The sequence below is a fragment of the Periplaneta americana genome, chromosome 15 (assembly GCF_040183065.1).
Source record: "Periplaneta americana isolate PAMFEO1 chromosome 15, P.americana_PAMFEO1_priV1, whole genome shotgun sequence".
NCBI lineage: Eukaryota > Metazoa > Arthropoda > Insecta > Blattodea > Blattidae > Periplaneta > Periplaneta americana.
Genome location: NC_091131.1, coordinates 134,511,842 through 134,536,896, shown reverse-complemented (window position 1 = coordinate 134,536,896; position 25,055 = coordinate 134,511,842). Strand labels below are relative to the sequence as shown.

The 25,055-nt window shown below is 33.3% G+C and overlaps 1 protein-coding gene and 1 long non-coding RNA gene across 3 annotated transcripts in view; one reads left to right on the top strand and one right to left on the bottom strand.

Annotated features, from left to right (window-relative positions):
* The window catches only part of LOC138715360 (uncharacterized), a 112,779-nt gene that overhangs the window by 24,821 nt on the left and 62,903 nt on the right, over positions 1-25,055 (top strand). The gene's annotated exons all lie outside the window — the stretch shown is intronic.
* The window catches only part of LOC138715359 (CD2 antigen cytoplasmic tail-binding protein 2 homolog), a 122,743-nt gene continuing 113,413 nt past the window's right edge, over positions 15,726-25,055 (bottom strand). For both annotated transcript variants that reach the window (XR_011336253.1, XM_069848196.1), the window contains one exon: positions 15,726-16,086. Coding sequence is in view for 1 of the 2 variants with exons in the window: in XM_069848196.1 (XP_069704297.1) it covers positions 16,040-16,086 (47 nt within the window). In the remaining variant the exon portion in view is untranslated. The remainder of the gene's footprint in view (positions 16,087-25,055) is intronic.

Here is a 25,055-nt window from a genome sequence, read left to right as displayed (position 1 = left end):
GTACGCCGAAAACAAAAAAAAGAGAAATCATTGAAATCGTTGTACGTTGAATACGAAAAAGAGAGAAATCGTTGAAATCGCTGTGTCCGCGGGTAAGTGACGCTAGCCCGAGAGTGCAGTGTTAGGCTATGTACTAGGGCTATAGGTTGACGCGTTAAAGTAATTTAATCAAGTAATTGTCTTGGAAGAGGGCAATTCAATGCAGATATTGCAAATCTCATATTATGTGGGGTTGGAGCAGTGCCAATCCGATATTGTAAGAAAGTAATGCAATCTGACATAACTGGGTTACAAAATCATATTAACAATGTGTGAAAGAACAACCTTCCTGATTCGTTTCCTTTATATCGTCGGTTTAGAAGCAAAACACATTAAGTCAAAAATATAACTTCTGAGAAAAAGGCGTATATAATGTGCACAATGAAGTCTATGTGTATAAACTTAGAATTGAACAATCATATACACATAAAGAGAACAACTTACTAAAAATAATACTTTGAGGATTCAGTTTTTCCAAGAACATACAAATGCCGTTTCTCAAAATTAATTAAGCATTGCGTGAAGATTATTTTCATCAATGGAGCAAATTGAAAAGTAAAGGTTTGGGAGTTGTTTTCTATTCTCACTGGAAGAAAGGTAATTCGTGGATCTCAACCAAAAAGGGACTTTCGAGCAGTCAGTGGACGCAAGCCATTAAGATGAACTGTAATACAATAACTGTACCTACTCTCCCTGGTAGAACTCTTGACTCAACCCGTTGCAGAAGATGCGACGAGCAAGAAACGCTTCCTCACGTCTTGGGTTTCTGCCATCATGGAGAATTGCTCCGAATCAACAGACATAATACGGTTCGTTCTCTCATCGCAGCTTCAATCTGTCAGAATGCTTCCTATGAGGTTTATGAGGAGGTTGGTTGCGTTTCTTCTGATGGCTCTACTAGACGGGCTGATATCATCATAATTGATCGGCAGAAGGATAAGGGTGTCATTCTGGATCCCACAATCCGTTTTGAGATGCATGAGCAACAGCCACAAGAGGTGTGTCGTGAAAAACAAGTCATATATGAGCCTTGTCAGCATTTTGGAGCACAATACCACATCACACATTGGACAGTTTTTGGGCTCATGTTCGGTGCCCGTGGCACGATCCCACGTGAAACTTTAAATCAACTTAAACAATATAAAATTTCTGAAGCAACGATTGATGCCATAGGATCTCACGTGTTAAAATCATCCTTAGCTATAATTAGTAATCGTTTGTACCCAACAAAATTTTTATTGTAAATGATTTCCTACGTTTTCTTATCTTAATGTTTTTTCTTTTTCTTTCCAAGTGTCACAAAATTGTTTTGTTTACTTATTATTCTTTATGAATTTATTAGTAGGCCGATCTATCGAACCCTTATTTAGGACGGCTTTTGTTCCTACAAATTATCTATCTTTTTACTTAAATTGTTTTGCTTGTAAACCGACATTATCAAAGATTTATCCTAAATTACCCTATATTAAAAGAAATACATGAATATTAAAACAAGATAAATATTTCATCTTAGTTTCACACTTATCGGTATTTGCATGATGTCAAATTACAAAATACTTTCAATGAATTGAGGCAACATAGCCTTATTGATCCTAAATCTTTAGGTTTAAACCCTGATATAAGTGTTTTAGATTATTGGAAAATGTTATTTTTCTCTGAAAAATGCTGCAGACCATCTGAAGACTATTTTCTGTCTGCCATCGTCAGGTGAAGAATACAATGCGTGCAGTTCTGTGTTGTGTAACTTTCTCCATTTTCCTATAACTTCATTCCTTTTTTGCCCCAAATATTTTCCTAAGAACCTTGTTCTCAAACACCCTTAATCTCTATTCCTCTCTCAAAGTGAGAGTCCAAGTTTCACAACCATACAGAACAACCGGTAATATAACTTTTATAAATTCTAACTTTCTGATTTTTTGACAGCAGACTAGATGACAAAAGCTTTTCAACCGAATAATAACAGGCATTTCCCATATTTATTCAGCGTTTAATTTCCTACCGAGTATCATTTATATTTGTTAGTGTTGCTCCAAGACATTTGAATTTTTCCACCTCCAATTTTTATATATCCATTTCGTACATAATCATATACTTTTTTTTTCTGGAGTTACTTCCAAACCTATCTCTTTACTTTCTCAAGTAAAATTTCCGTGTTTTCCCTAATAGTTTCTGGATTTTATCCTAACATATTCACGTCATCCGCATAGACAAGAAACTGATGTATCCCGTTCAATTCCAAACCCTCTCTGTTATCCTGAGCTTTTCTAATGGCATATTCTAGAGCGAAGTTAAAAAGTAAAGGTGACAGTGCTTTAGCCCGCAGTGAATTGGAAAAGCATTGGACAGAAGCTGGCCTATACGGACTCTGCCGTAAGTTTCACTGAGGCACATTTTAATTAATCGAACTAGTTTCTTGGGAATACCAAATTCAATAAGAATATCATATAAAACTTCTCTCTTAACCTAGTCATATTTAATATTAATTTAATATTATTAAAATAAATGAAAATTAATGTCTATGGGCCATATTCATAGACATTCTTAGTGCGGACTTCCGGTGTATGATCAGCGAACTAACGTTTTTCGTATTCATAAACCAGTGTTAGCGATATGATATGATATGATATGAATCCTGTACAAGTAACCAGTCGATAGCCGGGGCTAGTTTAGCACGTTCGTAGCGCTGGCTAGCGAAATTTCTATGCATAGCAACCTTAGTAACTAATGAATAAAACTTGATGAAATTTGGTACTGTTATTTAAATGTATAGACACAACAAACCCGCCGAATTTGAAATAAATTAATCAAAAACATTAAAACCATCAAAACTCAGTCCCAGTGTCCCTCAAACCTCCGTATTACTGCAGAACCTCTGAACAAAAACTCCAGTTTTATTTTGACTGCATGAAATCATGTAAAATAGCGCAAGATTTTAACGTTGAGGCTGATAAATAGAAAACAGATTTTTGAATAGATATGTGTCATCCTAATATCGCATTGGCGCACAATTACACAAATAATCGATTCGTGGTGCGAGCAGCTGCAGTGCCGTGATAACTCGAGACTGCAGCACTGCAGCGGAATAAAGCCAGTCCTGTGCAGTCATTGACCCTTCGCCACGTTGCGAAGTTGTAAGAAATGTCGACACAAATGTATTTTCCACCCGAGAGTGCACGTCATTGCACTACGTCAATGTAAAACAGCATTACACGGGTTTAAATGTAAACTAGTGGCTTGTGCAGCAAATGCTGCTGCAAACTAAGTTCGTGAGACGTTCAAATAAAATTTTTTCAGATTTATTTTCAGTGAAGAATACTTGACATTTTGAAAGTTATTTGCTTCCATAATAGTGAAACATTCTCCCTCTGAATGTTTCTTTTTATACCAAATACTTTTTCTTGGACTTATCCATCTCCAGTTCTTGAGTAACAATGTCAGGACGATCAGCGAGTTTTTCATGTGGGAGTAATGAAGTAGCTGTTTCAGGTCATTGCGGATTGTAGGTGAAACTTAAGAAAATGTGAGGTTTGTCATGCTTTGAACAAAAGACTTAGCATCTTGGTATAGCTGCTGCATGTTTCGTGAACTACCCTGAAATGTAGAGGGCAGAATCACTTTTTCCCACTAAGATATCTTGCTGAGGTGATCAAGAGAATATAAAATCTTGTAGGCCTCTTATTTTAGCAGTAAGTAATACCTTTTGGTCTTTTCTTAGGAATTGTAATTTTTGCGCTTCCTCCAGACAATACTGATCTACCAAATACTGCTGGATTAATTTGTGTAACAATGAATGTTATCCCGTATATTTTCTGTAATATAGGCTGTTGTGAGGAATCTATTGCTGAGATGCAGAAAATGAGGCGAATGATATGTCAGAGTTGTAGAATCTTATATTCGCCCTAAATAAAATTGTCCATCGTAAATCGTTAGCAGTGTCAGTGTTTCAGTCGTTGCTGGTTGCAGGATATAAACTTACTCATCACGGTAGCAAGAAGTGAAATGGCATTCTATTTTCCCTACAACAAAATATGCTTGGCAGCGATCACAAATCTAATCTATTAAACCAAAGAAATATTAAATTAATTTTTATGCAGTTTAAAGATGCAGCTAAAATAGGAAGCATGACTCAGTTACTACCAAGGAAAATTAGAGAATCAGAATCATAATTATACATATCTATACCACACAGCCATTGAATACTGTATATGAAAAAACCCACACTACTTGATTAATAACTATAAAAGTTTTTCATTTTTAATAACAATATAGTTACCTTACATAAGTTTTATAGTTTTCAGTAACATATATAGCCGTTACTCTTTAAATTATAAAAATGAAGATCTAATATAAAATATTCTCCCTGCGTCTACTTACTTAAAGCCCCAAAAGGATTCACTTTCATATTATCAGTATATCATTATGTGTTGCATTAACTATAATAATATTTCATTTTGATGGTAATAATGTCATAAAACATTCTTAAGTTTTGTAGTTCTTAATATCCAATACATAGCTGTACTCAGAAAACTACAGACCAGAGAATCAGACCTGTAAATTATTTTTTTATAGGTTATCAAAAAATTACACAAATGAAGATAGACATATTGAATTATGATGTGAAATAATCTGAGCCATCTGAACTCTATGTCAGCAATCCTGTAGGTCATGGCCTCCGTGTAATAGTCTATTGTTTGTTGTAGTGTGTGTTTTGTTTTATTCTGATATGCAATTAATTAGTTCTCAAAACTGACGAAAGACGGATTTTGGAAAATAGGAAAATGATGTAGTGAAATTGAAATTTCACTGAAAACTACTATTTTTCTGAAAAACTTTGGGTTCCAAGCTTCAAAATGAGGGGTCATTTATTAAAATCCGTTCAGCCGTTTTCCCGTAATTTCCATTACCAGTTCAAATTATATATACAGATATATCAGCTCCCTGTGCCTGATTGTTATACTACAATTGAAATTTTCTTCCTACATTCAATTTACCTTCCCAGTCACCATCCTGTAATTCTCTCGCTTCCATTACGCCAATAAACACTCTTTAATCAAAGCTTGATTAACTTTGTGGTTCCGATAGCTTAAATAATTTTACTTACAAGTTTTTATTTCCTTCATAACTTATGTTTAATACAAATTTATATTTGAACTAACGTTTTCACTGATGTGATTATTATTAGGTCCTAACAGAGACGTACGCAAAGAGTGGAGGGGGTTCGAACCCCCTTTAAACTAAAAAAAGACATATTTAGATCTGAGTATTTTTAATCCATAATCGTATTCTTTCTAATTTTTCACGTCAGAGTAACAAAAACTACATCGACATAAGGTATAGTCCTCCTACCCCTCCTTCAATATAATCCCTGTGCTTGATGCTTCGCCACATTCGAATTATAACAATGCTATATTTATTATACCGCCTAGTACCGACCTTGTAATAAAATGAATCTGACACAATATGAAATTTAACTCGTTGAACATACTGAAAAGTTTGTTTTGACAGTTCTGCAGTGCAGACGTTAAATATTGTGCATTGTCGATTTTAAAATCATTTTCAGAGCGGTATTCATCCGTTCCTTAGTTATTATGAAAAGTTCGTTTAACATTTTGTGCATTTGACAGTTCATATCTTTAATACAGTATAAACTTCTTATGTAAGTATAATAATGACACAAGTATTTTTATTATACAAAATTAAACAGAAGTTAAAATTTGTTAACAATTGACTATGAAAAAATCACGTTACAGAGATTTTACAAAGATATTCATGAATATGTTCTATTAGAATAGTACAGTATTAATAAATAATACCAACATAATATTAATAATAATAATAATAATAATAATAACAATAATAATAACAACAAAGCACAAAATTTAGAATACCGATGAAGAAAAATAAAAAAGGTAAACTTTCAAATTCTAAATGAGACAGTACAGTAAGTGAACAGCTTCAAATACTTGGAGTGTAGGCTACTATAAGTAGTAACATGAACTGCTGCCATGAGGTCAAAAGAAGGATAATAATGGCTCATGAAGCTTTTAATAGAAAAAGGAGCATCTTCTGCGGATCCCTGGAAAAATAACTAAGGAACAGACTAGTGAAGTGCTTTACATGGAGATGGCATTGTACGAGGCAGAAACATGGACATTACGACGAAGTGAAGAGAAGTGAATAGAACCATTTCAAATGTGGATATGGAGAAGAATGGAGCGTGTGAAATGGACAAACAGTATAAGAAATGAAGTTATATTGGAAAGAGTGGGTGAAGAAAGAATGATACTGAAACTGATCAGGAAGAAAAAAAGGAATTGGTTGGGTCACTGGCTGAGAACAAACTGTCTGCTAAAGGATGTACTGGAAGGAATAGTGAACGGGAGAAGAGTTCGGGGCAGAAGAAGATATCAGATGATAGACGACATTAAGATATGTGGATCATATGTGGAGACTAAGAGTAAGGAAGAAAATAGGAACGATTGGAGAAAGCTGGGTTTGCAGTGAAAGATCTGCCCTTGGACAGAACAATGAATGAATGAATGAATGAATGAGTCATAGTTTGATGGCATTGTGGTTCTGATAACTTAAATAATCTTTCTTACAAGTTTTTATTTCCGTGAATAACTCCTGTTTAATACAATTTTATATCATTTGAACTAACGTCTTCACTTATGTCGGGCATCATCAGGTCCTAACACGGCCGTACGTAAGAGGGGGTTACGGGATTTTACCCCCCCCTTTGAACTTAAAAAATGGCATATTTAGATTTGAGTATTATTTGTATCCATAATCGTTTTCATTTGTCTAATTTTTCACTGCCAGAGTAACAAAATCTACATCGACATAAGACATAGCCCTCCTAACCCTTGTTCAATATAATCCCTGTGTTTGATGCCGCGGCACGTACGAATTATAATCATGCTATCTTTATTACAAAGAGACCTACAGCCTAATAAAATAAAGCCAACACAATATGAAATCTAACTTCTTGTGAAACATATTGAAAAGCTTGTTTTGTCAGTTTTACAGTGCAGATGTTAAATATTGTGCATTGCCGATTTTAAATTAATCTTAAGAGTGGTATTCACCCGTTCGTTAGTTAGAGTTCTGACTTTATTGTGAAACGTTCGTTTAACGTTATGTGCATTTGACAGTTCATATCTTTAATTTAAACTTTTTATGTAAGTGTAATAATAACACAAGTATTTTTTATTATACAAAATTAGACAGAAGTTGAAATTTGTTAAAAATTGGATAAATGTGAAAAAATTACGATTCAAAGATTTTATAAGGATATTCAAGAATATGTTCTATTAAAACAGTACAATATTAATAAACAAATACCTTACTTACTTATAGCTTTTAAAGAACCCGGAGGTTCATTGCCGCCTTCGCATAAGCCCGCCATCGATCCCTATCCTGAGCAAGATTAATCCAGTCTCTACCATCATATCCCACCTCCCTCAAATTCATCCCATCTACGTCTCGGCCTCCCCAAAGGTCTTATTCCTTCCGGTTTACCAACAAACACACTATATGCATTTCTGGATTCAGCCATAAGTGCTACATAATAAAAATAAATAATACTGTACATAATAATAATAATAATAATAATAATAATAATAATAATAAATACATAACATTTAAAATAGCGATAATGTAAATTATAAACAATTTTCATAATGACCATTATAAACATCTGTTGGTGACAAATCGTTGCCTTGGAATAAAATAGTCACAACTCAAAAATCACCATTTTTTTATTTTCCCATAATTTTAATTTTATGTGGAAAACCGTCACAAATTAAATTCTTTTACTTTCTGAAAAAATAAAATAATTACACTCTAATAAAATGAAAGCTTCGCCTATAATTCACCTAAAATGATCTCCCAATTACTGAGGAAAGACCGTCATATTACGAGTAGAAAAGGGTCTAATAAAAGAGATTTATTATTATCATAATATTCAGAGATTAAAGTCTAACGTAGCACATAGTATCTTCATTTTCCACATAAAACAGTTTTGTTGTAGGTTAATTTTCGGATTCATATCAGGGTTTATGTAACGCCTAATTTTTTTAATGTTTCTCCTGAAAAGAATTTTAATAATTTGTTACTAGATGTGATTTTAGTCAGTTTGTAAAATATTTTTGGTCCAGGGAAAATATACATCTTTTTATGACTATACAACAATGGCTGACTTAATGGCTTATGCAACGAGAACCGGGTACTAGGAAACTTCCGAAATTAGTAATAAGTATACATATTTTTACTTCAATTTCAATCTCATATCCCAAAGAAAACACCACACCATCAGTTCATTATTAAGCTTGCATATTCTGCCCTCCCAAGCCAAAAGGGCGTATCTCAATGATTTTCTAAAAATCAGTTTTTGAAATAATTGGATAGTTCAGATGCTAATATATCTATTTCCTAAAGGAAATGGCCGTTTCTCAATAAATTGTGCCTTTAAGATGTGATTTAATGAAAGCCGTATCTCAAAATTAATATGAATTCCTAAGCGAATTTGGCGGAAGTTCATTTTTCTAAGCAAAAAGGCCGTTTCTCAGGCATACGTTCTTTTCGCTTAGTATTTCCTATTTGCCATTCTAGTCAAATTAGACGTAACTGCATTAGTAACAAATCCTTCAGCATGTAATCGCCACTACCCGAATACTCATTTCTCATAGTTTAAACATAGTTCTTATAATTAATTCATTGTTGATCATGAAAATTAATATGCAAGGTGTGTTCCAATTAATTTTTCTAGCTTATTATTGAAAACATGTCAATTTTCATTTTCCTGTTTGTTGTTATGTAGCCAAAACACAGAATATTGATTCTACTCAACCTTATTTTAGAAACACCATTATAATCACCATGTAAGTAAAATAATTTATATTTTTATCACTATTGGACTGATAGTTCATATGCACATATGTTTTAGAGACAACGAAATGGACAATGAAATTATTCGTAGACACATAAATTCATTTAATCCCACCATATCACATTAGTACATTACCGGAGGGAACATGCATCTAATCGTCTTTATTTACCAAGTGATATAACGCTGACTGCCATGCACCATGATTTTTTTACTCAGAATGTTAATTAAAAATGTTCATATGAAAAGTACAGAACGGTAGTCAGTGAAATGGACATATCATTTGATAAACTGTGAAATCTTCAATGCCACACAAAGGAAAATTTGGACACTAATTTTTAAACTTGTAAAATGTGGAAAACATATTGAGAGAGCATCAAAATCTCGGGCCAAATATAGAGAAGATACTGAAAAAATTGAAGAGGTTAACAAAATAATTTATTATGCAGATCTTCAAAGAGTTATCTTGTTGCCAAGACTAGACACATTTAAGGTAGCTATATTCACAAGTGTTTGACTGTCTACATGAGAGCTTCGTTCCTGTTGGGGGTGGGGAACAAAACAAAAAATGTGCAAGCCGTTTGCAGCTGTCCGGCACGAGGCTCTCTTTAAAAGGAGCAAAGAAGAAATAGTAAGCACTTTCTACAATTTTTTCAAGTACAAGAGAGATTGTTCAAAATTACTCTATGGTTGGACAACTGCACGGTCCAGAACAAAAATTGGACATTCTTTTCATTTTTGATTTACATTGTTAATTCAAATGAAGTAAGTACTAATGAAATTGTGATAAGTTATTTTGAACCAGGCCATTCGTTAATGGCTTCTGATCCTTTCATCACAAAGTAGAACAGTCAGTGAAAAGACGTGGATATAAAGTATATGATTTTGCAGACTTTGTAGATGCAGTAAAATCGGCATCTTACCAGACTAAGATACTGCCAGTGGAGCTTCAGTATTTTTTCATTTGGTCTGGCTACTCATCACAATATAAATTTAACCTGATTAGTTTATTGATTACTTTTGTAAGGCTAAAGATACAATCAATATAAATCCCAACTTATCATGTCACACTCAGTCTCTTTCTTTGGAATATCATTTTTTTTTATGAATGATGTGTTTCATCCACTTAATACAGTATAATATTATACTACTATGCAATTTAAGTGAATATTCCTTCTTAACTCTCTATTATGTTATTAAGATTTAAAACACAAGTACAATATTAAGAAATCAGTGTTAGTACTTCTGTTTTACAGACAATATAGATAACATTAAACAGAAAGAAGCCATATAAAAATAACGACATAAAATTTCACGTTTTGTTTGAAGTTTGTGCACCACTGTTTTCTTAATCCAACAGGTTGCTTATTCATATACACAACCCTTCCTCTTTCCATACTTAGCGCTTGCTGCCCGCGCACGACATCAAGGTCAGAAAAATGCGCTCGCTTTGACATCACTGGGCTATGCTTTACAGAATTGCCCAGTGTTATTCATATTGTAAATTTGTGTACATCACACTGTTTAACATGAATATTGGAATAAGCTTACTCCCGTCTTTCTGTATTTCGACGGCTTAGTGTCAAAGGACACTAAGTCCAAAAATCGACTTTTTGAGTTATTTATAGTATCATATTGTACAAAGTAGCCTTTATATAGTGTGAAAGTAATATGTCTCTACAAATAATAGTTTTATTAATTTTTTTTTGAGATAGTGTTGTGTTAATTTAGACAGATGCTGAGTGTCAAACAACACTATCTAGACTTAGTTTTCTTTGACAGTAACAAAATATAGACTAGAAGAACACTAAGTCGAGATAGTGTTCTTTGTCACTAAATTATTTAACATTTCTAAGATTTTATTGTTGACACTGCCTCAGAACATACAACGAAGAATGTAATACAGTCACCATACTGTTCATTGTTAGAGAATTTATAATTTTTTAATTAATAGAACAAGAATTCTTAAATCAATCCAGTTTGTAAGAAGTTTACAGTTTGTAAGAGACGCAGCACAGGATTGCTCTGATAATTTGATACTTTTTTATTAGAGCTAAGAAATACTCAGATCGAATATTAGGGGCAGGTTAATGGTGAAGTTGGCTTTAGCGACATATAAAATTTCGCAAGGAATGAGTGATGAAGCTAATAAGAGCATAGCTGTTAGTAGTCCATGTCCAACGCTGGATAACAGGAAAGCCCACAAGTCCTTAAATAGTGGAAAGAAATTGCTGGTAAAAAAAGTTCTAGACAAAGATTGTACAAAATGTCTTCTTAAATGCAACCTCTCATTTAGTGCTAAAGACAAACATGAAATTCATAAACAATATTGGAATATTGAGAATAACGATTTGAAGCGGCAATTTTTTTATGGGCCTTACAGAAGTGAAGGAAATCCAAATCCAAAAAGGATGAATCTAGAAGGCGAAACACCAGTTCTTGCCTGGTGAAAAATAAAGAAAACATATGGATATGCAGGGGTTTTTTTTCTCGCCATCTTTGACATATCCAACACAATAATAGAATATATTTTGAAAAAAGTGACAATAACACAGTGAAAACTGATCGAAGAGGAAAGCATGAACACGGAGTAAAGAAATCTGAAAATACTTGTGAATGTATAGTGAACCACACTGCATCATTTTCAAGAGTACTGTCCAACAAGAGTACAAGAAACGAACTGCAAGAGAATATCTGTCTTGTGATTTAAATTTACAAAAATATGTATGAATTGTATAAAGAAAAATTCAGATTTTGAACCGATTTCTATATCTGGACTGTATACCTTAATCAAGGTAACAGGGCTGATGAATCGGTATTAAATTATAAAACATAGGCAGCCCAATAAGTCTAAGGTTGCAGTGCGTCCGGAGCAATGACGGGCCTAAATGTTGGGGGGGGGGGGACACAGGAATGCTAATGTTAAAGCAGAAAAACCTTTCATATTATCGTCATATTTTCAAAAATAATTTTAATATACCTTTTCATAATTCCAGAAAGGATCAATGAAAGTAAGAAGATAGAGACGGAGGAAGTTCATCAGTCCCACATTGAAAGAAGGAAGCAGCTCGTCAAGTAAAAAAAAGATTACAAAATTTAGAGCATCAGTAAATGATCTTTACTTTTTTTTAATTTGATTTGAACCTGTGCGCAATGGTCCAGATGTTAAAATGGAATGAGTGTTTTATAAACGTGGATTACCTGTACATAATTTGACCAAGTATGGATGTAGCCAACAGAACAGCAGGAAATTTTTTATGGAACGAGAAAATTGCAGAAAGGGGAGCTGCAGAGGTACCATCATGTCTCTTTGCTCAAATGAAAAAACTGCATAATGGTAAAAGGTTCTGCTTCATGTCCGATACCTGTGGAGGACTGTGCTTATATCAACCATGCTCCTCTACGCTGTGAATGTTTTGGACGTATCTCAAATTGTACTTTATTTTTAACTAAGAAATTCACAAATGGACACAGTCCACACGCACATTGAAAAAAAAACAGCAAAATATACAGAAATATTTGATCCATCAGAGTGGTATACTATAGTTAGAGCTGTATCAAAAATAGAAGTGGAACAGAGTAATGTAATGATGTAAGAGAAATTCAGAAGACATTAATAAAGAACAAGAAAGTTGACACTAATGGAAACATTGTAGATGGCTGGATATAGTGTGGTTCCAGTATCGGAAAAGTGACAGTGAACACGTATTTTTTTTAAATACAATTATGATGAAGAATTCCATAAATTCAAGGTACAGAGGAAGATTACACGTGGATTTAGGCTGGATAATCTTCAACTTAAACCAAAGGATCATGGTGCACTGAAAATATACAAGATTAGAAAATGAATAATGTATTGCAACTGTGTAAACAGAACATTATACCAGGAAATTACCATTTCCTTTACAACAGTTTAAAAATGAACAGGAAATCGTAGAAGAAGATACTCAAAATGAAGAGCAATAAGTGATTATAAAATCAAGAAGAAATTTTAAATTTTTATATGAGAGGTATGGATATTGATACTATTCAAAACAAATACTGAATAAAATCAAATATAATCCTATTCAGATTATAATTTTATTCAATGTCATTTAGGGTATAAATTCTGAGTTAAGTGTGTATTTTCGTTTTATTACGTGCAGACAGACTTTTAAATCAACTGAATTTGTAGGCTTTGCTATTTTTAAAAATAAATTGATAATTAGTTAAATAACTTTTTCATCGAAACTCCTCATCAGCTGTGGTAAATTAAAGTAGTGTAACATTAGCAACTATTTAAAAACACTGTTGTTCTAAAATGCAATGTAAATTGAAGATAACTTTTACTCTTTTATTATTTTATAAATGCACTGTTAAAATTATTATTTCAGATAATAGTATAAATTAATCTAATAATGATAACATTATGCTTTTATGCTTTATAAATAATATTAACTAGCACTGTTATAATAATGCAGATATGTTTTGAGTTTAGATAATATTCCTTTATGAAGAAGAAGAAATATGATAATTGCAGCTCTCCACAATAAGTTAAATTTATTAATTTGCATTGTCAAATAGATCTATAATTTTTTACTAGAGTGTTTGAATTCAATATTTTGGCATTTATTTTTAACACTATCTACTAAATTGAATGCTTCGTGTCAGTAACAAAGAACACTATCTCCAAAATATGTTAATCTTTAAGTCAATATTAAATATTTCTAGAAAATATGTATTGTATTGTCTTTAAGGTTATATCCTATATATATATGGTTTAAATTTTATCAACATATCTCTTAAATTAAAGCAGTAACATAAGAAAATATACACAATTGAACTGTTTTTTGCCTCTCCTGTAAAGTTGTGATTTTGGAGTTAGTGTTCTTTGACATTATTGTTGTACACACCAGGTCGAATTATGTTTCTAATTGTTTCAATACATACTATGAAAGGTATTAAAATTGGTGAAGTTCCTATGTTTTGTCATCAGAAGGAATTGCTAAATTACTATAATTTGGTTTAAGAGACCATTACTTGCTTTCAGTCCTCTGATGATTCGCGTAGAAAAAACATAGCTAAGCAGACAGAACAGGCGCTACTAAGAGCGAACAGCCCGTCTCAATAAAATCGTAATGAAACAGAAGCGCTACGCATTCTCATACGCACTGAGTACTTATTCTTCTCGAAATTATTTCATGGAGCGAGTCTTGATGGAAGTCCACTGGTAAGTAGGCAACAGTTTCGCACGACTGTCCACAAGTAGCATATTACAGGGGCACTTGTTTACTGCACATGCACAGTGTGTGGTAAGCGAAACTAGAACAATAAGGGAGCTCCAATTTTTTTTTTCCGTATCTATACAGTACATACTCGTAGATCTGTGATTAATACTTTTGTACGCGGTCTGTAACAGTTGGTTTTGCCTAAATCCCAAAAGACACAAAACCTATACGAAAGAACATAGTGTTCTATCTTCGTTAAAATTGCCCGTTCAAGACGTTATAAAAATGCAATCATTTAACTAGAACAATGGTGGGCATTCCTGCGGTCGCAGTGACGTCAGACCTCAGCGAAGCATCAAACTTATCCCCTACCTTCCCCTTCCCCACTCCATGAAAATACTGCGCGTGTACGTGGCGGATTATACTGGATTGCTGTACTTCGGAGCTCCATTAGTGGTACAATGTCTTTCGCAGAATCATATGAATCGAGAGGATATCACACTTACAAGAAAGGCGGTTCTTTCATTTCTCATGTTTAAAATTAGTTACAAGTATTCAGGACGCGAACTTAAATATGTACATTCTTAAAATAGATCACCTGTTATACGAGTTCAAAGAACACAGATTCAGTGATTTTCAAAGGATGGTGAAAGATTTCAATATTTTTGCCGCTCCTTTTCATGTTTAAATTGAAAATGTTATCCCAGAATTGCAGTTAGAGGTACTGGATTTGCAGAATGATGGCTTCTTGAAAGCAGAATGTGAAGGTCTACTGGGGGCTAAAATTTTTAAAAGATGTCCAGTATTACATATCTACTGCTTAGACAGTTTGCTTAAAAAATAATGAGTACCGTCATTTTCCATAACTGTGGTCCTGGAACATAACTATTGTCCACGATACAACCATTCAAATTTTGTACTCCATAACGTAGTACGTCGTTTGTCTATATTCTTGCTGTACTGTAGTTTGAATTCAAGTCACTGCAGCTATCTACGAACGGTCTATGTTGCTTCTGCAATGATCTTTGAATGGTTGTATCGTGGACCATAGTTGTGTTCCAGAACCATAGTTGTGGGAAATGACGGTATGTATTCATCAACCTACCAGTGCGAACAGCTGTTTTCTAAAATGAAATCCAGCCACAGATCCCGCTTAAGGGGAGTCTGTACTGCCATCCCATCAATGTAAAGCAGAGCAATAATAGATAAAGACCGTAATTTTAGCCTGTTACATACAATAATACTTGAAGAATAACCCCTAAAAATTTCAACTGTGTATCTTATGTAAGTCCTGAGACAAGTGTACCTAAATTAGATGAAATTTACATTGCTGGGATAGGCAGTACAGACTCCCCTTAAGCGATGCTCATCTTCTTGCGCAACTGAAGATAGCATACACAGATATAAATCCCAATTTCGAAGAAAATACTTTGAAAAATGATTAATTAAATATCAAGTGAATGGACTATTCTAATTACATGTGGTAGGTAGGAGTGTAGTGGCGCAACTGTCTGTAAATCCGTCACTGCACTGTAGAGTGCAACCCCTCCCACTGTATGTAGTTGCCATTTAAATCCTGTCTTGTGGGTTGCGTTCATTTTGCCCACCACTGAATTAGAATAATTCTCAAAACAAAAGCCTTATATTTCTGTAGGTAAATAATCTTAAACCCTGAGTTTCCTGCTAGTGCAGTGCGGACCAGAAATACTGCTGGAGTAATAGATCATGCTAATTAAGTTATGTGACCTAATAAAGAAGATGAAAGCCGCAAGGTCTTACCTTGTTGGCGAAACGATTAGTTCACTAGCATTACTTCCATTGGGTATCCCATTCCATTGTCTGGTATTCTGTTGTAACCAGATGTTCGACTGGGTTAGTTGCAGACTCCCACTCCATGGGCTGCATGTCATTCTTGGCGTCGATGCCTTCCAACTGCATGCGCTCCTGATGTTCCTAGAAAATTTCAGAAATGTGGAATAATGAATTTTACAGTTTTAATCGAGTATTAACTCCATATGTAGATGAAATTATTGGGGATCATCAGTGTGGTTTTAGGCGTAATAGATCAACTATTGACCAGATATTTTGCATTCAGCAGATAATAGAGAAAAAATGGGAGTATAAGAGTACAGTGCATCAGTTATTCATAGATTTCAAAAAGGCATATGACTCGGCTAAGAGAGAAGTTTTATATGATATTCTTATTGAATTTGGTATTCCCAAGAAATTAGTTCGATTAATTAAAATGTGTCTCAGTGAAACGTACAGCAGAGTTCGTATAGGTCAGTTTCTGTTAGATGCGTTTCCAAATCACTGTGGGCTAAGCAAGGAGATGCACTATCACCTTTACTTTTTAACTTTGCTCTAGTCTAGAGTATCCCATTAGGAAAGTCCAGGATAACAGAGAGGGTTTGGAATTGAATGGGTTACATCAGCTGCTTGTCTATGCGGATGACGTGAATATATTAGGAGAAAATTCACAAACGATTAGGGAAAACACGGGAATTTTACATGAAGCAAGTAAAGAGATAGGTTTGGAAGTAAATCCCGAAAAGACAAAGTATATGATTATGTCTCGTGACGAGAATATTATACGAAATGGAAATATAAAAACTGGAAATTTATCTTTTGAAGAGGTGGAGAAGTTCAAATATCTTGGAGCCACAGTAACAAATATAAATGATACTCGGGAGGAAATTAAACACAGAATAAATATGGGAAATGCCTGTTATTATTCGGTTGAGAAGCTTTTATCATCCAGTCTGCTGTCAAAAAAACTGAAAGTTAGAATTTATAAAACAGTTATATTACCGGTTGTTCTTTATGGTTGTGAAACTTGGACTCTCACTTTGACAGAGGAACATAGGTTAAGGGTGTTTGAGAATAAGGTGCTTAGGAAAATATTTGGGGCTAAGCGGGATGAAGTTACAGGAGAATGGAGAAAGTTACACAACACAGAACTGCACGCTTTGTATTCTTCACCTGACATAATTAGGAACATTAAATCCAGACGTTTGAGATGAGCAGAGCACGTAGCACGTATGGGCGAATTCAGAAATGCATATAGAGTGTTAATTGGGAGGCCGGAGGGGAAAAAGACCTTTGGGAGGGCCGAGATGTAGATGGTAGAATAATATTAAAATGGATTTGAAGGAGGTAGGATATGATGATAGAGACAGGATTAATCTAGCACAGGATAGGGACCGATGGCGGGCTTATGTGAGGACGGCAATGAAACTGCGGGTTCCTTAAAAGCCATTTGTAAGTATTATTATTATTATTATTATTATTATTATTATTATTATTATTATTATTATTATTATTATATTTTTGTAATTTTTTTCAATTTATTTGGGAAACAATCATGTTACAATAACGATTACAATTATTGCAATCAGGAAACTACAAAAATAGGTGTTAAATACAGAAGACATAAAAATTCATTAAAAGAGCTATTACATCGTCGAACAAAAATGTACGTGTCAAATATTAAAAAAAAAACAGATATATAAATTAAAGAATTTGTCTCTCGTATGAGCAAATGCTCATGGTCGGGAGATCAAAACCGCGCTGTAGATAAGCTGAAAGAAGAAGGCAAAGTAAACAATTAATATAAGCAATAGGCTAAAGTAGCAGAAATTACAAAAACAAGAGTCGACAATTATGATATAAAGGGATCACAATTGAAAAAAATTTATAACCAATATTCACAAGGATATAAGGCTAATACAGGAGTATCTTCTGCGGACCTCTGGAGAAAGAACTAAAGAAGACTCTAGTGAAGTGCTTTATGTGGAAAGTAGCATTGTATGGGGTAGAAACATGGACATTACGACGAAGTGAAGAGAAGCATTTTAAATGTGTATATGGAGAAGAATGCAACGTGTGAAATGGACAGACAGAATAAGGAACGAAGTTGTGTTGAAAAGAGTGGATGAAGAAAGAATGATACTGAAACTGATCAGAAAGAGGAAAAGGAATTGGCTGGGTCATTGGTTGAGAAGAAACTGCCTACTGAAGGATGTACTAGAAGGAATGGTAAACGGGAGAAGAGTTCAAGACAGAAGAAGATATCAGATGATAGACCACATTAAGATATATGGATCATATGCGGAGACAAAGAGGAAGGCAGAAAATAGAAAAGACTGGAGAATGCTGGGTTTGTAGTGAAAGATCTGCCCTTGTGCCGGACACTATAAATGAATGAGACTAATACATAGCAACTAATTATTAAACCCTATATTAATTTCCCTTAATAATTTATTTAATTGTAAGTTTATATTTAATCGTACCCTGCGCATGAGTAGGTAGTTCAATATCTATTCCGAACCATGCCTGAACAAACTTTATAAAGTAAATTACATAATAAAGATATGATCATTTGGTCCAGGCTGCATCCGATTTTGCACAAGAAGAAATTCTTCAACATGTTTGTGAATTCAACTTAACTTAATTATATCTACGATAATTTTAGTCCATGAAGCATACATTTGATGTAAGAATAATTCCTTTAACACGTTTCTAAATCAGCCTTGTATACTATCCATAATAAATCACTCCACACCAATTTCAATAACTGCATTGTGTAACCTAGGAAGTCATTTTTTGTGTTGACCGATTTGTGCATCATTGTTTAAGTTGTAAACAAGAACAAATAAAAATTAACGTGCAACATAAGTATTATTTTAAGAAACACTGGGGGCAAATGTTGGTAAATGATGAACACAGAAATGGCATTTCGGGACACTTTGTTTTCTTAACTACTAGGATAACCTAAAGAATGAAAATGAACAACTTCAGTAGTAGGTCCACAATAAAATACAAATTGTTACTTAATTTGTATTTCATTTTTTGGTCCAGGGAAAATACTCGTCCTTCACAACCCTCGCAAGAATAGGGTTATTATTATTATTATTATTATTATTATTATTATTATTATTATTATATTGAAATTCAGTAAAAATTAGTATTTTATGTGGAACAAATAGAATTTAAGCTTACATTACCGCAGGTCACCCAGATACTATGTTACTAGGTGATAAAATATGTGTACTTTATCCAATAATTAATATAAACCACCTGTGAGGAAATGGATCAAAATCATCTTCAACACTACCCAGCCACTATCAACTTAGCGTCCTTGAGTGAAAAATACTGGAGAGAGAGAGAGAGAGAGAGAGAGAGAGAGAGTTAATGATTTTATTGTCAGAAATTCAGCACTAGCAAACAACAACAACATTATATATTCAACCTGTATATTTGAATAAAACTTTTTAGAAAGGAACTAAGTCAAAATTTGTAACTTTTTTTACTGATGAAATGATTAATACTTTCAAGTTCAAGTTGATATTTATAGTACGGGACCGGTACACTCATATTTAGCCTATTCTTGAAAATAAGTTTCTTTGCGCTCCTGAATAGCAGGAAATTTTGACTTAGTTCCTTTCTAAAAAATGGCTATTCATTAGTAATATTAATGCATTTCTCACCTTCATTAGAACATGAATAAAATTAACACAACGCAAATCAAATAAGTTTCATATGTGGTATGGGAGGGTTTCGAAGGTCCTTTATTGCTAGAATTAGTGTTAGAATTTATTATTATTATTATTATTATTATTATTATTATTATTATTATTATTATTATTATTACACATTGTTCTGTATGGTTGTGAAACTTGGACTCTCACTTTGAGAGAGGAACAGAGATTAAGGGTGTTTGAGAATAAGATTCTTAGGAAAATATTTGGGGCTAAAAGGGATGAGGTTACAGGAGAACGGAGAAAGTTACACAACGCAGAACTGCATGCGCCTGACATAATTAGGAACGTTAAATTCAGACGTTTGAGATGGGCAGGGCATGTAGAAGGTATGGACAAATCCAGAAATACATATATAGTGTTAGCTGGGAGACCGGAGAGAAAAAGACCTTTGAGGCGTTCGAGACGTAGATGGAAATATAATATTAAAATGGATTTGAGGGAGGTGTGATATGATGATAGAGAGTGGATTAATCTTGCACAGGATAAGGGACCGATGGCGGGCTTATGTAAGGGCAGCATAGAACCTGCGGGTTCCTTAAAAGCCATTTGTAGGCCTAAGTAATTATTATTACAAATTTATTGAAGTGGGTGTAAGTGGATTGAAACTATGTTAATAATGCACATACATTGTCAAAACTTGTATTTTCAGTTTAGTTTGAAGTGCACCTTCGCTTTACTCAGTAGCCCTACTATGAACGGTCATAAGATCTTTAAAAGAATAAAAAAAGTAATGCTTACGATGCAAATGTTAATATATTTTAATAATATTTAATAAATAACACACGTAATTATATAAAATATAGAACTGAATTGTTTTGTTTGGTGGAGTGAATATGTTCTTTTTAAAAGGCTACATATTTTTTGTATAATTATTTGGTTTTAGGGCGGGAAGGTGTAGCCTCATTTCTGCATCTTCATTTAGCCTATTTCGGTAATCTGTTTTCATGGATAAATACGCAGAGAACCCAGATATGGAACTGATAATTATTATATATCTTTTAGATCTTTAATTGTATTAATGATATTAATAATAATTATTATTATTTATTGGAAGTTTCCTAGTACCTGGTACTCGTTACATAAGCTGTTAAGTCGGCCATTGTTGTGTAATCATAAAAGATGCATATTTTCCCTGGCCCAAAATTATATTATAAAATGACTAGAATCACATCTAGTAACAAACTGTTAAAATTCTTTTCAGAAAGGAGCCATTGTGTAAACACAAAAATGATCTATCTAACGAGTACCGGGTACTAGGAAACTACCTATTTATTTTCTGTTACGATTATATTATAATAATTTTTATTGGTGATATTACATGTTTTTATTGATTCGTATTTTCGTGAGTTTGTATACATTTTGCAGTATTATCCAAATTTAAAATACTGTTTAAATACTATTTACGATTCACATGTTTCGAAACTTTCACATGTGTAGCATTATATGATTTATTTTATTACTATTAGTAAGGAAGGATGGCCATAAAACAGTGTAATGCATTATAACCATAAAACCTCATTGTCCTCAGTAATTTTTAAACTGCGTCATGCGTTCGTTAGTGTTTTTAAATATGCCTGTCCAATGCAGTCTTAATTATCAGCCCCCTAATATACACATTTATTCCTAGAATAGCCATTGACGCTACGAAACGTAAATGTTTTATTCCCTACTTACTGTTGTAGTTTTCAAGCAGGAATTTTAATATAACTTAGAAAGCTTACCTCAGTGGAAAGAGCTTCATCCTGATTGTCCCATGAGAATCGAACCGAGCTCCTCAATACACATAAAGCGCTATCTTTTCTTGCTTTAAAAGAAATTAAAACTCAAAATGGCGGTCCAATATGTCATTTGCATTGTTGAAGAGGGCTTTGTTAACGCGTTGAGCGATGAACGCGAATTCCATAGAGAATGAAAAACTGGAACTAGCGTCAGGGATTAGAAGCTGTAGGTAAGAAAATTGATGGTACTTGTGTTGAGAACTTTCGACCTGATTTTAAATGTAGTCAACCGGCCGCAATGGAATTTAAATATTGTCGTTTTCGTATTTTATATTTAAACCGTATTTTTGAGTTTTGTAAAGAAACTGATATAACTTACATTTTATGATGCAGTTATGTATTGCACTCATGTTACTTGATTTTTATCATTATAAAATTCACTCTTTGGTTTGGAGTTCTTCTTCCTCTTGTTTTATTAATTCTGCAGGAGAAATTCATTCTATACTATGTTGGCTGCGTTTTCATAATAGGAGATGAACTTCAATGTTGCGACTGTGCAGTTAAGGAAATATAGTTCTTACCACGTGTTCAACTGTGTATTTGGTTTTTAAAAAATTACATTTATTTGCATGTGTCCCCATTTTCTCTTGAACAAGTGAAAGTAGACAGATGAAATTTCACCGCTTTTTATCACACTACGACAGTTTCTGATACTACATTATGTCAATCATGTGGTAATGAACTTACTGATAGAAGACATAGATTAGAAACATTTGTAGGAGTCAAAACATTTTCAAACAATAATACTATAGAAATAGGTTAATTCGACATTCGATCATTGCAATAAATGTCTATTTCCTAGTAATTACTTTCAAAACTAATGTTGGTCACTGTGTAAGCAATTTTAACTTTTTTTTTTGCACTGGGCATGTGATACATGTTTTCTACATAATTTTAACCTTCTGAATACGAATATGACAATAAAAAGCAGTTTTAGGTTACGGTTTTTTAAGAAATTTTTCGAATTTATATCTATTCAAAATACTGCTTTATATATCGTAACGACCGTAAAGTTAAATACTCACTCTTCAAAAGATTACAGCTTTCTTTTTCTGCATTTTCTTTTATACTGGACATCAGGTACATCACGAGCTAAAGTCCAACAATAGTCTGCTAGCATATTGGTACTCCACTGTTCTTGGTATCTTTTTTAAATAGATAAAATTTCTTCATCAAAGCGCTTACAATGCTCATCACTGAATTTGTCACAATTCTCAGGAAAGAAGTCAAGATGGGAGTAAATGAAGTGAATTTTAAGGGATATGTTACAACCCATAGCTTCAAACGCCAACAGTAAATTTTGTACTAGTTCTTAGTTGTACTCACTTCCACGGTGTCCACACCTGTGGAGTAACGGTCAGCGCGTCTGGCCATGAAACCAGGTGGCCTGGGTTCGAATCCCTGTCGGGGCAAGTTACCTGGTTGAGGTTTTTCCGGGGTTTTCCCTCAACTCAATACGAGTAAATGCTGGGTAACTTTCGTTGCTGGACCTCGGACTCATTTCACCGGCATTATCACCTTCATTTCATTCAGAAGCTAAATAACCTAGATGTTGATACAGCGTCGTAAAATAACCCAATAAAATAAAAATAAACTTCCACGGTTACCCAGAAAATTTAATACAGCCTCTTGAATGCGGCTCTCTCTTTTCCTTCCAACAAAGATTCGAAGTGATTGTCCTTCATTATTACTGTAATTTGTGGTCCGTTGAAAACTTTCTCTTTTATTTTTGAGTCACTAAATGCATCAGTTTCATGAGTCATCCCTTTAACAATATTCTTCATTAACCCTAACTTAATGTGTAAACGGGATGAAATTACTTTACTTTGAGGTACAATGAGTTGATGTATAATATTTTTCTTCCCTGGCTCTAGTAATTGTGTTGGCCATACTTTTATTTTATAATGCTCATTTCGAGCATATCCCATTCGCACAGAAAGATTTTGTGTAGCCATAATTGCATTCTAAGAAACAATGCTACAACCTTCAAATCCGCACATTTAAACATTCATACTTTGAATGTTATCATTAAAACACTTTTTAAAGCAATACACGTCTTATACAGAATACTAACATCAAGGAAATCTCCTGGTAATCTGAAGTGATTTCATGTGGCGAACCTGAATCTCCCCCTCCAAATGGAAACGAAAAGGGCATTAAAACAATTTCTACTTCTATAAATGGTTTTTACAGAGTAGTATATTGAAAAATATAAACTACAGTAATGTCATCAAAGCTCAGAGTGAAATAAATACACATCTCAAGTAAAATCATGTCAACTCAAGCGAATTCATATCGCGAACCTGTTTCCACCTCCTCCAAATAGATTCGTGAAAGGGCAGTAAAATAATTTACATTTCCACAAGTGTTTCTAACACATTGTTTTCCACATAATAGGCCATCACAAATAGTTTCACAAGAAATATGGTGATTTTTTAAATAAAATACATAGAAAATTATATTGTTCACCTCGAAAACCCAAACTGATGGAACATTTTTCTTGTTATTTTTTTTTTAATTCAGGAGGTCGAAATTAGTAACAATTTGTTAGTGTTATGTCTGGCGCAAAATGACTGTTGACCACTGTAATGAACATTGCATTGCAATTATTTTCGAATCTTACGTTTTCGGAAAATTAAAAAATTTCAACGAAAATATTGTGATTCTGGAATCCTAGAGTATGTTGATGAAATGTCATTATTTTTTTCTTTTAGCTATAAAACGTGAGATCGTAACAGGCCATTTGGCCTAATACTTGAAGGGAAGAAGAAGAAGAAGAAGAAGAAGAAGAAGAAGAAGAAGAAGAAGAAGAAGAAGAAGAAGCTATAAAACGTTGTCCTTCAATAGAGCAATTAATTTTATTTTATAACAAAACAAAATAATGTAATTTTTATGTCTTTATGTTGTACCATCTGAAAGCACCTTCTTGATTCTATTTTTCATTAAACTTGTTAGACTTTTCAGAAATCTCAACTCAACTATAGACAAACAAAATGAATAAATTGCCTTTAGGTATATGTACACCTTTACATATAAACAATTTTGTTTTGCATAATATTGCCCTATAAAATTTGTAAACAATTGAGTATAGTGCCGGAAAGAGAATGAACTGAACAGATCCCTTGCAATTGTTTCTAAATTGTTTCTAAAAATTATTTTGTTTTTAAATTTGACTTAAAACTGATACATATCTCATGCAGTTTTCAAGATAGAGCCACAGTTTTTTTTTTCACTATTTTATAGCTAAAACTATTGTTTAATGCCTGACATAGAGCTATTTTTTATTTTCATTTACATTAATTAAATATTACCATATATGTAACATATGACAGTGTTTTATGTTCCATAATTATGTAAAAAAAATCCAAAGATATTAACTATATTATTGTAATTTTATTCATTGTCTGGCACTAAAGAAGCTTCAAAATGATACCAATATCTTCTTGGTATCATCATTAGGGAGCGGATTTTTATGTGCTAAAAAATTTAAATATATTTATTTTTATGTGCTAAAAAGTACGAAAATATTTGCTAAAAATTAAAAAATATTTTTTTTTTAATATGACAAAAATACCTTACTTAGCTTGGAAAAAAAAAATGT